At 38.7% G+C, this 16,611-nt stretch overlaps 1 protein-coding gene across 1 annotated transcript in view; it reads right to left on the bottom strand.

Moving 5' to 3' along the window:
• Window positions 1-951: 951 nt before the first annotated feature.
• COL6A5 (collagen type VI alpha 5 chain) overlaps window positions 952-16,611 on the bottom strand; it is a 162,287-nt gene continuing 146,627 nt past the window's right edge. The window contains exons 38-41 of the mRNA XM_055569957.1: window positions 15,883-16,572; window positions 14,472-14,568; window positions 13,498-13,739; window positions 952-1,764 (exon numbers count right to left, since the gene is read on the bottom strand). Coding sequence (XP_055425932.1) covers window positions 1,745-1,764; window positions 13,498-13,739; window positions 14,472-14,568; window positions 15,883-16,572 — 1,049 coding nt within the window. The 3' untranslated portion in view covers window positions 952-1,744. The remainder of the gene's footprint in view (window positions 1,765-13,497; window positions 13,740-14,471; window positions 14,569-15,882; window positions 16,573-16,611) is intronic.

The raw sequence follows: 16,611 nt of genomic DNA on the forward strand, positions 1-16,611 counted from the left end.
CTTGTTGGTTATCTATTTTATATGCAATAATGTGTCTGTTAATCCCAAATTCCTAACTTATCCCTTCCACTCCCTTTCCCCTTTGGTAACCATACCTTTGTTTTCCATGTCTATGGGTCTGTTTCTGTTTTGTATATAAGTTCATGTGTATCATTTTTCAAGATTCTACATGAAAGGGAATAGTATTGCATTTTATATATGTACCACAGCTCTTTTATCCATTTATCTGTTGATGGCCCTTTAGGTTGCTTCCATGTCCTGGCTATTGTAAATAGTGCTGGAATGGACTCTGGGGTCATGTATCCTCTTAAATTATGGTTTTCTCCAGATATATGTCTCAGAGTGGAATTGCTGGATTATATGATAGCTCTATTTTCAGTTTTTTAGGGAACCTCCATATGGTTCACCATAGCTGGCCTCACATTTTTTTTTAATTTAAATTAATTAATTTTAATTGGAGGACAATTGTTTAGACTATTGTGATGATTTTTGCCATACATCAGCATGAATCATTCATAGGTATACATGTGTCCCCCTCATCCTGAACCTTCCTCTCACTTCCCTCCTTACCCCTTCCCTCCAGGCCTCATATTCTTGATAACCCATGTCACTTTTAGATTTAGGGATCTTATGTACTCTTAGGGGAAAATAAAACTTTATTAAATGAGTAGAGTTTGCTCTAGAACTTCCCAGGGAGCAGTAAAGGCTACTGTAAAATTTTTCGACAACCTAGAATTAGTTGATTGGATTACTTTAAAATTATTTGAACACAAGAGTATTGTTAAGGAGAATTATAGAGAAAAAGTATAAAAGTGCCTTTAGTAGAACCCCCTTAACATAGTCACTTTAAAAATATACAAAATATACTCATTGACTTGGTAATTATCCTGCACTGGTGGTCTAATGAGTCTGCGTTGGACTACAGTGAAGTAAAAATGAACAGAACAAGTGTCCATGTCAAACTTGTCTTTATTTTAGAACTTGTCTCTTGCTAACATTGTAATTCCCAAGAACAGTTCTGTCACATAGAATACTCATGTTTTTCCGGAATGTTTTGTTTTGTCCGCAGCCAAAATCAAGTACAAACAGAGTAAAGCATGCTAAAATATAAAACAGATGATCACAGCACACAATAGCGCTTTATAAAATTAGCCTTATCTCACTTTTTTCTTTTCTTACAAATTTCATTGTTTTGTAAATGTCCTGGAAACGGCAAACATTGTCTATGATGGTAGCAGCTGGACAGATGGGGTCTTACAGATCAATCAGTGTTAAATGCAGCCCTAGGGACATACCAGAAATGAAGACATGGGCATGGACTTTCATTTCTCAAAAACAGAAGGCATTCCTAGGAAATTCTAATCCAAAATCCTTTTTACTCCAGTCCAATTTGAGATACAGATATGAAAAAAATTATGACAAAAATACCCGGTAGGCAGGTGCATCATTACAATTGATGCCTCATACAGAGTTGTCAAAGAAAGGATTCAGTTAACTCTTCAAAGTCAGTTATCCCAATTCTCAGGAGAAATTAAATCATTCCTAGTTTCTTGGGTCTGCTCATTGATGTCTTCACTCAGAGAAGTCTTTCCATCAGATTCGGAACAGAACAAATCTAACATGTTATTAGTTGTGAAAAATTCCTGCCACTTACGACTCCACTTCTAATAGACGATTTATACTTCTTAGTTAGAACCGTGTGGAATTTCTCATGCCAATGGAGCTATATTCTTTTCTGCTATGATCATCTTGTGTCTTCACCATCTGCAAAACAAAAATATGTGTTGCTCTTAATGTCACTGGATTTATTTAAAATACTCCCTTTAGAGTCTATTCCTTTTCATGACACATAAGAAAAAAAAATGGCATAGTTTTGCCATTTTCAATAGTCATGATAAAATAGTGGTGTGAGCATAGGTATAAAAGAACAACATGTAAATGGAAGTATAGATATACTTCTTCCTGGGAAAATACTGGTACACTGATGATCTGAAATTTGATGCTTAGCATATTTAGTGACTGGTAAAAGCAAAGTGCAGAGATAGAAGGATTCTGCCCAGAATCCCTCTAATCTTTTTTTTTTTAGCATTAATTTCTATTTTTTTTTGACAGTAATCTCCCCTCCTACCCCTCTTCCCCACTCTTCCCTGATCACCTCCTTGTGAGCTTTGGCTTCCAGCATCAGCTCATACTAGTCTTTGGAATGCTGGTGTCCAGCTACTGGCTTTAACCTCATAGAGCCAGAGTACTTGGGAGTTCAAGGCAACTCTTGACCAATTAACAGTCTATGAAAGAGTAAGAAAGCCTCTAGTCAAGAAAACTCTGAAGCACAATTCACAGGAATAGCTTGGAAAACTGTAAAACATTGATGAAAGAAATTGAAGATGATACAAATAGGTGGAAAGATTTATTATGCTTATAAACTGGAGGAATTAATATTGTTAAAATGACTATATTACATAAGGCAATCTACAGATTCAACTCAATCTCTTATCAAAATATCAGTGGCACTTTTCATAGAACTAGAACAAATTAACTCTAAAATTTGTATGGAAACCCAAAAGACCCTGAATAGCCAAATCAGCCTTGAGGAAAATAGAGCGAAGCCATAGGCATCATGCTCCCTGATTCCAAACTATACTACAAAAAATCCAGTCCTCAGAATAGTATGGTACTAGTAGAAAACAGACATATAGATCAACGGAACATAAGTGAGAGCCCAGTGATAAACCTATGTTTATATGGTCAATTGAACTACAAAGAGGGAGACAAGTATACACAGTGGAGAAAAGGCAGCCTCTTCAATACATTATTTTGGGAAAACTGTAGAGCTATATAAAAAAGAATCAAACTGGACTGCTTTCTCACACCATAAAAGTAAACTCAAATGGATTAAAAACTTAACTCTGAAATCCTGCAAGTCCTAGAAGAAAACATAAGAAGCATGCTTTCCTAAAGGACTGACTCTTTATCAAGACAAACAAAAGCAAAAATAAACAAATGAAAGTTCATGAAACTAAAAAAACTTTTGCAGTTAAGGAAACTATCAACAAAACAAAACAGAAAAAGGCACTCTACTGAATGGGAGAAGATATTTGCAAAGGGTATGTCCAATAAGGAATTAATATGCAAAATATACAAAGAATATTTATATATATACACACACATATATAAATGTGTATTGTGTATATATAAATAAATAATGAAATATATATATATATAATGTATATGTCTATATAATGAAATGCTACTCAGCCATAAAAATGAAATCTTGCCCTTTGTGACAACATGGATGGATCTAGAGAGTTTTATGCTAAGTAAAATGAGTCAGACAGAGAAAGATGAATACCACGTGATCTTGCTTATATGTGGAATCTAAAAATTAAAATAAGCAAACAAAACAAAATAAAAATAGACTCATAGATGCAGAGAACAAATGGGTGGAAGCTGGAAAGGATTCAGGGGATTAAGAGGAACAAATTTCCAGTTACATAATAAATAAGCACATTGGATATGTACTTTCTTTGATAAAATAATATTTCTTATGATTTACATAGTTTTTCTGTTTTACATAGTTTTTCTTCAGAATTCTGAAGCTGCAACTTAGCTCATTCATTTTTAAGGACATATCCCCATGTAGTCTAATTGGCAGAACTAGGCTTTACTGTAAAACTAATCAACTAGTCCTTACTGTAAAAGAATTTCCACCTTAAAAAGTGTCTGATTTCTTCTTCCACTTGAAATAAGTATATTGCTAAGGATCTCTGTTATGACATCCTGAGATTTCATTCTGAAATCCTTGAATGATTAAGGCTCTTGCTACGATTCTTTCAGTGTGGTGAAACCATGCTTGCTCTCCTTCGGTGTTTCTCTTGTAATGCTCTCTGCTTTGTTCTCAGAATTTTCACTCAGGAAAGCTGTATCCTTTGACAAGGGAAATGGAACAGGCCAGTTTACTAAATGAAATGTATCATAACTCCAACCATGTTCACTCTGCCACATATGTGGATTTAGAATATCCAAACATGAGTTCCAATACCCAAGCTCTAGCAACACACGTTCTCTGTAACAGAAACATGTACAGGATGGGAAAGATCTGAATTCTTACCTGGTGTAAAGAAAGCCTACAGATCCAATATTTATGTATTTGTTTATTTTTTCTGTTAGTTCCTTTTTTTTGAAGATTTTAATATAAATTTATTTATTTTAATTGGAGGCTAATTACTTTACAATATTGTATTGGTTTTCCACAGATTCATGAGCATGAATCTGCCACAGGTGTACATGTGTTCCCCCTCCTGAACCCCCCTCCCACGTCCCTCCCCATACCATCCTTCTGGGTCATCCTAGTGCACCAGCCCCAAGCATTCTGTATCATGCATCAAACCTGGACTGGTGATTCATTTCATATATGATATTATACATGTTTCAATGCCATTCTCCCAAATCATCCCACCCTCTCCCTCTCCCAGAAATCCCTTGCATTCCTATACACTAATAATGAGAAAATAGAAAGAGAAATTAAGGAAACTATTCCATTCATGATTGCAATAAAAAGAATAAAATACTTAGGAATATATCTACCTAAAGAAACAAAAGACCTATATATAGAAAACTATAAAACACTGGTGAAAGAAATCAAAGAGGACACTAATAGATGGAGAAATATACCATGTTCATGGATTGGAAGAATCAATATAGTAAAAATGAGTATACTACCCAAAGCAATCTATAGATTCAATACAATCCCTATCAAACTACCAACGGTATTTTTCACAGAGATAAAACAAATAATTTCACAATTTGTATGGAAATACGAAAAACTTCAAATAGCCAAAGCAATCTTGAGAAAGAAGAATGGAACTGGAGTAATCAACCTGCCTGACTTCAGGCTCTACTACAAACCCACAGTACAAGACAGTATGGTATTGGCACAAAGACAGAAATATAGATCAATGGAACAAAATAGAAAGCCCAGAGATAAATCCATGCACCTATCGACACCTTATCTTTGACAAAGGAGGCAAGAATATACAATGGAGAAAAGACAATCTCTTTACCAAGTGGTGCTGGGAAAACTGGTCAGCCACTTGTAAAAGAATGAAACTAGAACACTTTCTAACATCATACACAAAAATAAACTCAAAATGGATTAAAGATCTAAAAGTAAGACCAGAAACTATAAATCTCCTAGAGAAGAACATAGGCAAAACACTCTCTGACATAAATCACAGCAGGATCCTCTATGACCCACCTCCCAGAATATTGGAAATAAAAGCAAAAATAAACACATGGGACCTAATTAAAATTAAAAGCTTATGCACAACAAAGGAAACTCTAGGCAAGGCAAAAAGACAGCCTTCAGAATGGGAGAAAATAATAGCAAATGAAGCAACTGACAAACAACTAATCTCAAAAATATACAAGCAACTCCTGCAGCTCAATCCCAGAAAAATTAACAACCCAATCAAAAAATGGGCACAAGAACTAAATAGACATTTCTCCAAAGAAGACATACAGATGGCTAACAAACACATGAAAAGATTCTCAACATCACTCATTATCAGAGAAATGAAAATCAAAACTACAATGAGGTACCATTTCACACCAGTCAGAATGGCTGCAATCCAAAAGTCTACAAGCAATAAATGCTGGAGAGGGTGTGGAGAAAAGGGAACCCTCTTACACTGATGGTGGGAATGCAAACTAGTACAGCCACTATGGAGAACAGTGTGGAGATTCCTTTAAAAACTGGAAATAGAACTGCCTTATGACCCAGAAATCCCACTGCTGGGCATACACAGCAAGGAAACCAGAATTGAAAGAGACACGTGTACCCCAATGTTCATCACAGCACTGTTTACAATAGCCAGGACATGGAAGCAACCTAGATGTCCATCAGCAGACGAATGGATAAGAAAGCTGTGGTACATATACACAATGGAGTATTACTCAGCCATTAAAAAGAATACATTTGAGTCAGTTCTAATGAGGTGGATGAAACTGGAGCCTATTATACAGAGTGAAGTAAGCCCAAAAGAAAAACACCAATACAGTATACTAACGCATATATATGGAATTTAGAAAGATGGTAACGATAACCCTGTATGCGAGACAGCAAAAGAGACACAGATGTATAGACTAGATCCAATATTTAAATGGCAGTTTGTTTGACAACACGCCCCCCAGCCTGTGCTTCCCTAAGAAGACTTTACACCTGGGCAAATTGTCATACAAAGATTTAGAATGACTGAGAAACATGCCATTTGTGTGTGTGTGTGTGTGACATGGGGGCACTTGTAAAAGGGGATACAGGAAAGAAGATCTCCATGATTCTTCATATGTAACCATTCTCAGGTAGATAGAGTCCTTTAGTACTATTTCTTAGAAATCCATGCATTTGAAAGTCTTTGTATGTCCCACAGTGTCCCTAAAGTATAAAATACAGTAGCCTTGCCCAAGTGCCTCCATAATACAAAAAAGAAAGTTGAGGACCAGGGCAATCAGGTGACTTTTCATGATCACGAAGCTAGTTACCGCCAGAACCAAAACTAGCATCTGGATCTCCTTATTCTCAGTTTAGCCTTCTTTCTACTATGGCTGCCATCATCATCATTATCATTATCATCATCTTAAACAATACCCAACATTTATTAAACTTTTACTCTTTGCAAACTGCTGTTTGAAGCACTTTACGTTCATTTACTGCACACATCAACCTATGATGTAGGGTACTGTTACCCCAGGTGGAGAACAGACTCTTAGAGAGGCAAAACAATGTGCCCAAGATCAAATGACCAGTAATGGCAGAAATAAGATTCAAATTCGTGTCTGTCCTCTGGATTCATTCTTTCAACTACTGTTTCCCAAAGTGGTTTCTATAAAACATAAGTCTGAAAAGATGCTCCCTGAAACAAAATCAAAGTGGTCAAAGTGGCTTGACTATTAGCCCTTCTCTCAGAATTACATTGAAAATGAGGTCATTAAAGTCAATGAGAAATCATGCAAAAAACAAAAAAAAAACCCTACTTATTAGTATTTTACAGAAACAGGATTTTCCCCAAATACTTGTAATATCTAGTGATGGGACCCCCATTAATAAGACTAACTCAGGCTCAAGATCTATACATTAGGTCGGTGGTTGGCAAACTCTAGCCTGCATCAAAGTCATCTGGAAGGCCCTGACCCAAGCTTCTGACTTAGTAGGTCTTTGGTAGACTCCAAGAATCTGCATTTCTGATGAATTCCTAGATGATGCTGATGTTCTTGGTCCAGGGACCACACTTTGAGAGACAAAGCCCTGAATGATGGAAAAATAAAGGCTAAGAAAGAGTCCCTGGGTTGGCATAATGGAAAAATGAATACAGATACACTTTTCAAAATGTACATCAAAACCTTGCAAATGTACATTATGATGAGCAAATAGAAAGCATGTACATTAAGTAGGTGGCTAAAACGAAAACATCAGGAAAAATGGGCAGGTAAAAAGAAAAGCCCATTCTCTTTGGGAAAACATAAGTGAGCAAAGCAGTGTAAATGCTGACTGTTCTTCACAATGGATTTTTATTTTTAATTGTCAAACATATTACCAGGCAGGTAATTCATGGGACAAGCCTAGTTGATTATGTACCAGGCACAGTGTGTAGTCTGAGCTTCAAAGGTATCATTTCCAACCTTTCAGCAACCCAGAGGTAGGTTTTATTATCTCCTTTTCAAGCCTTAAGGTGTACTTTTGTTTTATAAACATAATTATAGAGTATGAATCACGGTGACAAAGCAGTAGGTGATGTGGATGTTCTTTGGTAAGACGCTTCAGATGTCTGCATCTTCTACTTCCTTATCTATAAAAAGACACAGTACAACTCAGAGATTTCTAAAGCTTTTCTGATTTTCAAATTCTAATTTCTCATAAGCCTAAGAGGAAAGCCAAAGTGAGATTTTCTGAAGAGACTCAGACAGACTTCAAGGAGCGGGGCTGACCAAGTCACCAAATCAATCAGTCAGCTAGACTTCTCTGAGAGAAGTGATTAAAGACAGCATCCACTTCTATAGTGATAGTTTCTTAGTCATGTCCAACTCTTTGTGACCCTGTGGACTGTAGCCCACCAGGCCCTCTGTCTATGGAATTCTCTAGGCAAGAATACTGGAGTGGGTTGCCATGCCCTTCTCTGGGGGATCTTCCCCACCCAGGGATCAAACCACCATCTCCTGCAGCTGCTACATTGCAAGGTGGATTCTTTACCACTGAGCAAATGGGGCAGCCCAAGCGTGGGAAAGAACCCCCTAAATCTGTGTTTCCCAAATGCATCTATGCATTATAATTGGCCTGATATTTGCTGACCATTCAATTGCCAAGCCCACAGTCATATCAATTAAATCACATTCTCTGGTATTTCAAGGTAGTTTATGGCTGAAAAATGCCAAGGTTAGTAGAATCAGAAGGATTGCAATCAAGCAAGCATTATCAATAACTTTCTCATTTATTGTCATTTCTCATAATTTCTCCCCTTCAGAAGTTTTCTCCATTTTTCTATTTTATTATACATCACACATACAGAAGTGGAGGGCTTCCCTGGTGCTCAGATGGTAAAGACTCTGCCTGTAATTCCTGTGCTTACATTGTTAATTGTATTCCCTACTGTTGTGTTTAATCACTCAGTCATGTCCAACTCTTTATGACCCCATGGACTGTAGTCCGCCAGGCTAATCTGTCCATGGGATTTTCCAGGCAAGAATACTGGAGTGGGTTAGCATTCCCTTCTCCAGGGGATCTTCCCAACCCATGGATTGAACCCAGGTCTCCTGCATTGCAGACAGGTGCTTTACCATCTGAGACACCAGGGAAGCTACTACTTCCAGGTTGTTTATTTCTCCTTTGTTTTCAGCAGTTTGATTTTAATATGTCTGAGTGGGGTTTTCTTTGAACTTTAAAAATCTGTAACATTGTGTCTTTTACCAAATTTTGGAAGTTTTGGCCATTATTTTCTCAATTTTTTTTTTCCTGAATGGATCCCTTTCTACTTTCCTTCTAGAATACCAATGAAACATATGTTAGACCTTTTTATATTGTTAAAGTTTCCAGACTGTTCATTTTTAAACATCTTCTTTGGTCTCTTTCTCTTTCTCTTCACCTTCTGGGACCCCTATAATGTGAATATTGGGGTGTTTGATGTTGTCCCAGAGGTCTCTTAGGCTGTCTTCATTTCTTTTCACTCTTAATCTATATTCTGTTTTGCACTATGGATTTCCACCATTCTGTGTTTCAGGTCACTTTTCTGTTCTTCTGCCTCAGTTATTCTGCTATCGATTCCTTCTACTGTGTTGTTCATCTCTGTTTGTTTGTGCTTTAGTACTTCTAGGTCTTTGGTAAACATTTCTTGAATCTTCTCCATTCTTTTTCTGAGATCCTGGATCATCTTCACTATCATTATTCTGAATTCTTTTTCTGGGAGGTTGCATACCTCCATTTCATTTATTTTTCTGGGGATTTATCTTGTTCCTTCATCTGGCACATAATCCTATTTCTTTTCATTTTGGTTAGCTTTCTGTGATTGTGATTGTGGTGTTAGTTCTGGAGGCTTCTGCTGGGATTGTAGTTCTTATTTCTTCTGTCTGCCCTCTGGTGGATGAGGATAAGAGGCTATGCAAGCTTCCTGATGGGAGGGACTGGCTGTGGGGAAAACTGTGTCTTGCTCTGTGGGCAAGACTTTAATCAAATTGTCTGCTGATGGGTGGGGCTGCGCTCCCTCCCTGTCAGTTGTTTGGCCTGAGGTGACCCAGACCTGGAGTCTACAGTCTCTCAGTCACTCAGTCAGTTCAGTCACTCAGTTTGTGTCCGATTCTTTGTGAACCCATGGACTGACTGCAGCACACCAGGCTTCCCTGTCCATCACCAACTCCCAGAGTTTACTCAGACTCATGTCCATTGAGTCAGTGATGCCATCCAACCATCTCATTCTCTGTTGTCCCCTTCTCCTCCTGCCTTCAATCTTTCCCAGCATCAGGGTCTTTTCAAATGAGTTAGTTCTTCGTATCAGGTAGCCAAAGTATTGGAGTTTCAGCTTTAGCATCAGTCCTTCCAATGAATATTCAGGACTGATTTCCTTTAGGGTGGACTGGTTGGATCTCCTTGCAGTCCAAGGGACTCTCAAGAGTCCTCTCCAACATCACAGTTCAAAAGCATAAATTTTTTGGTGCTCAGCTTTCTTCACAGTCCAACTCTCATACCCATACATGACCACTGGAAAAACCATAACCTTGACTAGATGGACCTTTGTTGGCAAAGTAGATCATTCAAGTATGACTTAAATCAAATCTCTTACGATTATACAATGCAAGTGAAAAATAGATTCAAGGGATTAGATCTGATAGATAGAGTGCCTGAAGCACTAAAATAGATGGAGGTTTGTGACATTGTACAGGAGGCAGTGATCAAGACCATCCCCAAGAAAAAAGAAATGCAAAAAGCCAAAATGGTTGTCTGAGGAGGCCTTACAAATGGCTGAGAAAAGAAGAGAAGCTATAGGCAAAGGAGAAAAGGAAAGATATAACAACTTGAATGCAGAGTTCCAAAGAATAGCAAGGAGAGATAAGAAAGCCTTCCTCAGTGATCAATGAAAAGAAATAGAGAAAAACAATAGAAGCGGAAAGACTAGAGATCTCTTAAAAAAAAAAAAAGATAGATACTAAGGGAATATTTTATGCAAAGATGTGCTCAATAGAGGACATAAATGGTATGGACCTAAAGGAAGCAGAAGAGATTAAGAAGACATGGCAAAAATACACAGAAGAACTGTACAAAAAAGATCTTCATGACCCAGATAACCACAATGGTGTGATCACTCACCTAGAGCCAGACATCCTGGAATGTAAAGTCAAGTGGGCCTTAGGAAGCATCACTACAAACAAAGCTAGTGGAGGTGATAGAATTCCAGTTGAGCTATTTCAAATCCTAAAAGTTGATGCTGTGAAAGTGCTGCACTCAATACGCCAGCAAATTTGGAAAACTCAGCAGTGGCCACAGGACTGAAAAAGTCATTTTTCATTCCAGTCCCAAAGAAAAGCAATGCCAAAGAATGTTCAAACTACCACACAATTGCACTCATCTCACATCCTAGCAAAGTAATGCTTAAAATTCTCCAAGCCAGGTTTCAACAGTACGTGAAATGAACTTCCATTCCAGATGTTCAAGCTGAATTTAGAAAAGGCATAGGAACCAGAGGTCAAATTGCCAACATCCACTGGATCATTGAAAAAGCAAGAGAGTTCCAGACATCTGCTGCTGCTTTATTGCCTAACTGTGTGGATCACAATAAAATGTAGAAAATTCTTAAATAGACGGGAATACCAGACCACCTTACCTGCCTCCTGAGAAATCTGTATGCAGGTCAGGAAGCAACAGTTAGAACTGGACATGGAACAATGACCTGGTTCCAAATTGGGAAAGGAATACATCATAGCTGTATACCATCACCCTGCTTATTTAACTTATAATGCAGAGAACATCATGCAAAACATCCAGAATGGATGAATCACAGGCTGAAATTAAGATTTCCAGGAGCAATATCAATAACCTCAGATATGCAGATGACACCACCCTTATGGCAGAAAGTGAAGAAGAGCTAAAGAGCCCCTTGATAAAAGTAAAAGAGGAGAGTGAAAAAGCTGGCATAAAACTCAGCATTTAAAAAACTAAGATCATGGCATCCAGTCCCATCACTTCATGGCAAATAGATGGGGAAACAATGCAAACAGTGAGAACTTTATTTTGGAGGGCTCCAAACTCACTGCAGATGGTGACTGCAGCCATAAAATTAAAAGATGCTTGCTCTTTGGAGAAAAGCTATGACCAACCTAGACAGCATATTAAAAAGCAGAGACATTACTTTGCTGACAAAGGTCCATCTAGTCAAAGCTATGGTTTTTCCAGTAGTTATGTACGGATGTGAGAGTTGGACCATAAAGAAGGCTGAGCACCAAAAAAATTGATGCTTTTGAACCGTGGTGTTAGAGAAGACTCTTGGGAGTCCCTTGAACTGCAAGGAGATCAAACCAGTCCATCCTAAAGAAAATCAGTCTGACTATTCATTGGAAGGACTGATGCTGAAGCTGAAACTCCAATACTTTGGCCACTTGATGCGAAGAACTGACTCATTGGAAAAGACCCTGATGCTGGGAAGTACTCCAAGCAGAAGGATAAGGGGGCAACAGAGGATGAGATGGTTGGATGACATCACCAATTTGATGGACATGAGTTTGAATGAACTCTGGGAGTTGGTGATGGACAGGGAGGCCTGGCATGCTGCAGTTCATGGGGTCACAAAGAGTCGGACACGACTGAGTGACTGAACTGACTGAACTGATACTTACGTATATAGTATTTGGGACTTTCTGGTGGCTCAGATGGTAAAGAATCTGTCTGTAATGAGGGAGACCTAGGTTTGATCCCTGGGTTGGGAAGATCTCTTGGAGAAGGGCATGGAAACCCACTCCAGTATTCTTGCCTGGAGAATCCCCATGGATAGAGGAGCCTAGCAGGCTTCAGTCCATAGGGTCACAACGATTTGGACACAACTGCGTGACTAAGCACAGCACAGCACAGCACATAGAGTATATTATGTACATAATGTACACATATATAGTGCTTTATTATATAACTGTACAAATGTATATCATATCACTGTTGGGCATCTCTGTCACCACTTTGAGGCCGTTACAAATAATTCTGCTCTGAACATTCTCATACCTGGCCTTTAGTAAACATATATTTTTATGTTGGGTATAGACATTGCAGTAAAATTGTTGGGTCATAGGATATGCATATTTTCACCTTTAGTAGATATTCAGGAATATTTATTTTAAAATAATTTCTCCCATGATTTTGGTACACAGCAGAGATTGTGAACAGTTGCTCTGAAACCAGTCATGGCTGCCTCTTCTCCATCTCTAATTTCTCTTTAGCTGTGCATTCATAGCCACTTCCCCATGTACCCTAAGAAGCACACAGAGATCTCAGAACCATAGCAGCCATGTCCTGTCTGGTCTCTGCTGCACTGGGGCTCAGCCAGAAGCCTACATTTCAAGCCAGGAATGCGCTGGTCACCAAGGGATAAAGTAGACCCCAAGCCTTCACATTCTGGAGGCCTGACGTCCACTTCCTCTCCTCTCCGCCAACTCCTGAAGAATGCAGAGCTTCTCCTGCTCCCCGAGGACCTGTGGTCCTCCCCCCTGCCCCTCTTATGTTTCTATGCCTTGACTCACCCCAGGCATTTTTATCTAGTTCTGGTTTTGTCAACACCAGTGGCCCCCTTTTTTCACCCTTCTAGAGTTTTATCTCCTTTGTCCCTTTGTTTTGGGGACCCCACGTAGTCTAGATGATAAATGCTTCTATTATGCCATCTCTGTTCATCCAGATGAGTTCTAATTGCTCATCTTCTACCAGGGAAAATCCAGACAAAGGTATTTCAGGCTTGTCAACTCTTCAGCACTCAAGGTTACCTTTTTCATCTTGTCTGTCATTTGCTGGAGATGTAATTTCTTCTGAATGTGCCTCTTTCTTGTCTTGCATCATCAGTTCCCCAGATGAAAAGAGCATGTATAACCTCTGGATCAAATCAGTGGTGATACCAGAACTGTTACTATGACTGTTCCCTATTTCAAAGAAATGCTGCTGCTGGGAATCGGGGTCACCCGAAAGCTCAGTGTTCTCCATCTCAATTTCATATACCTCAGGAAGAAGGCTAAGGTAATAGAGAAAAGTGATGAAACATAGGTTAACCAAGTCCCTTTCAGGATTCAGTGTAGTTACAGGCAGCTAAGGTAACAGGAATCCATTTTATGCATGTTATTGGAATAGTCCAAAGGTAGTTTGTGTAAGAAATCTGACTGGAGGGCCAACTCTTTCATATTCCAAAGGGAAATTAAACATTTGTGCCCATGTTTAATAATAGGGCTCCAAACCATATTATTTTCACTACTGAATTTTTACTGAGTACTTAGGGTTGGACTTTGCAAAACCAAACTTAAAAGAATTCTTTCCGCCAGGCTCCATATGGGTACTGTTTCAAAACGGTATGTTTTTGTTGCCACTTTATGAGTTTTTCTTTTTCTCATCTTTTTTCTTATTCTCTAAAACTATTACATCTAACCTTTGATATATAAGTTTTCTGTTTTGACAGTATGATATTATATAGTTACTAATAAGGTGTTAATAGCCCCTTTCTTTAATAAAAACTACAGAAATAGAAATATGGTTCTTTCTAATATGCATCATATTCTATGTGCTATTAACACCAGATCTGTGATGTTGTCACAAATCAGGAACATTTAAAACACACACACATGCACACACACACACATACCCCACAACCAAACTTGCATCCTGAAAACTAAAATGCCATTTATTTCAAATTACTTTCTTAAGAACTTTTTCTAGTGGTAATATGACCCAAACTGTGAATTTGTCAACTCACAATACAGTGTTTCCTATGCCATTATTCTCTGGAGTGGGAGAGGTGATGTTAACACATTTGGGTTTCATGTCTGCAGGGGGGTATTTGTTGATGCCACCTAGAGAGAGAGTGGACAGTTAGTCTAAATTTTACCCTTCCATATTCTATCACCCAAATTCAGTTCATCTTTTCCTGGAGTTGGGGGTGTTTCCAAGAGCAAATTCATTTTATAAGAGACTCAGCAAAGTATGCTCCTTCTGACTTTGCAATACCTCATTGGCCAAGTCAGCGAGATGTAGCAGTGATTCAGTCAAAAATTATGCTCTCTGTGTTACAGGATTCAAGGATAATTCTTAACCCCTTCTATCATCTCTTTCTCTCCTTCTGAAAGGAGGACTTTCTGGAAGACAGCATTAACTATTGAAATTATCTGCCTTATTTATCTTGAGGTTGGAAGAAGGCATTTTTTTTTTTTTTTTTTTTTTTTGCAAATGACAAGCTTGCCACTAAATATAAATCCTAAGTGCTAAGATTTCTGAGGGTTCTGTGAGCTGTGGGCCTTATGAACACCAGAAAAATCTGTATCCCTGTGATTTCGCACTAAACTTGTAGCAGCTACGAGTGTGGCTCTGCTGCACTCCTAATTCACGGCACTGGCCAGGACTGGCCTGATGCTACAGCTCTTAGGTTTGCTCCTATAACCATGTCTGGACTCATGGCACATGGACAGAGACTGGACACCTCTCTCAAATGCCTACTATGCAAAGAGACCCGCAAACCCCTTGCCTGGCTGTGCCTGAGCCAGCTGTCTGAGACAGAGGCTCTACAAGAGATTCATGCCCCTGGCTCTTCATAATTCAAGCCAGAACCAAAGTTGGCTTAGAGTGACAAGGTAAAACAGAAGTCCTTGGAGTAGGTGGAGGGTGGTGGGAGTGGAGTACTACTTATTAAAGTGATGTCACTGTAATACTTTCATTAAGGCTTTAGTAAGTAAAGTATAGCTTAATGGACAAGAGCACAACTTTGGGGTCAGAATGCATAGGATTGAGTCTAGAATTTGCTATTAACTGTGAGCATTTGAGCAACTGATTTAATGTCTCTGAACCTCAGTTTTCTCACTTGTAAAATGGGGATATTACTACTCTCCTTTGAGGGCCATCCTGAGGACTAAATGATCCAATCCTTTAAAAGACTTGACACATAATGAGCCCTCACAGGTTAGGGTTAAAAGACACTTATTAGTTTCTTGACAGTGAGACAGCAGAGCTCAAGGTCACTAGGACCTGGGGTTTTCTCTGTGGTTTTCTCATCGCCTCCTACTCACACCTAAGACACCACCACTCTTGACGAAAATGAGAATCATGTTACTGGTGGATTGTACACAGAGATATCTATTGCAAAAGCAACAGAAAATAAAACTTTAATGACTTACGTCTGATTGAATGAACAAATGGCTTGACAAATTTGATGATATAGTTCAAATCTGGCTTGTGGGTTCGGCCAAGCTGGACTAAGTGATGATCCAGTGGGTGGCTGGCTAATTCTTCTAATTCCTTGTCATTGTGTAGAGGACCAAAAGAAAACACAAATATGGAGTAGCCCTGACACTTGGCTCTCAGAGATGCATTTTTTAAGACTTCCCTGTCTAAAGGGTTGGTTTCACCAGCAGATATAACAAAGATAACTTTGTTTTTCCTCACGTTGGGAGTTCCTACAAAGACATTGTCAAGTGTCCACTGAAGGGCATGGCCTATAAAAACATCTCCATTGAGCTGCTGAAGGGAGTCTTGGAGATGATGTTTCATTTGGTGTATATTGTTATAAGTGACCAAATCAAATTCTAGGTAGACAGGGCATTTTTCTGTGTTGGGCATATAGCCTGGAGGAGAGTAGGTCACGACTGCTATTCTGTCTCCTAAGGTGGAGGTCAGTGGATCTGGGGCCAGATGAAAATAATCAAGCACTGAGCTTATAAAAGCTTTCACTTCCTTAAACTCATCACTTCCTATTCTTTTGGAAGCATCTATGAGAAAAGTCACATCCATGTAATATTCTTGAAGAGAGGCATCTCTACTTTCATAAGTAAGACCTGGTTCTTCTTTTCTGCCAAGGTTTTCATATCCTGCAACAGAATAACCCAAGTCACTGTTTTTAGTAGGAG

Source organism: Bubalus kerabau, chromosome 2 (assembly GCF_029407905.1).
Source record: "Bubalus kerabau isolate K-KA32 ecotype Philippines breed swamp buffalo chromosome 2, PCC_UOA_SB_1v2, whole genome shotgun sequence".
In the NCBI taxonomy this organism is placed as follows: Eukaryota; Metazoa; Chordata; class Mammalia; order Artiodactyla; family Bovidae; genus Bubalus; species Bubalus kerabau.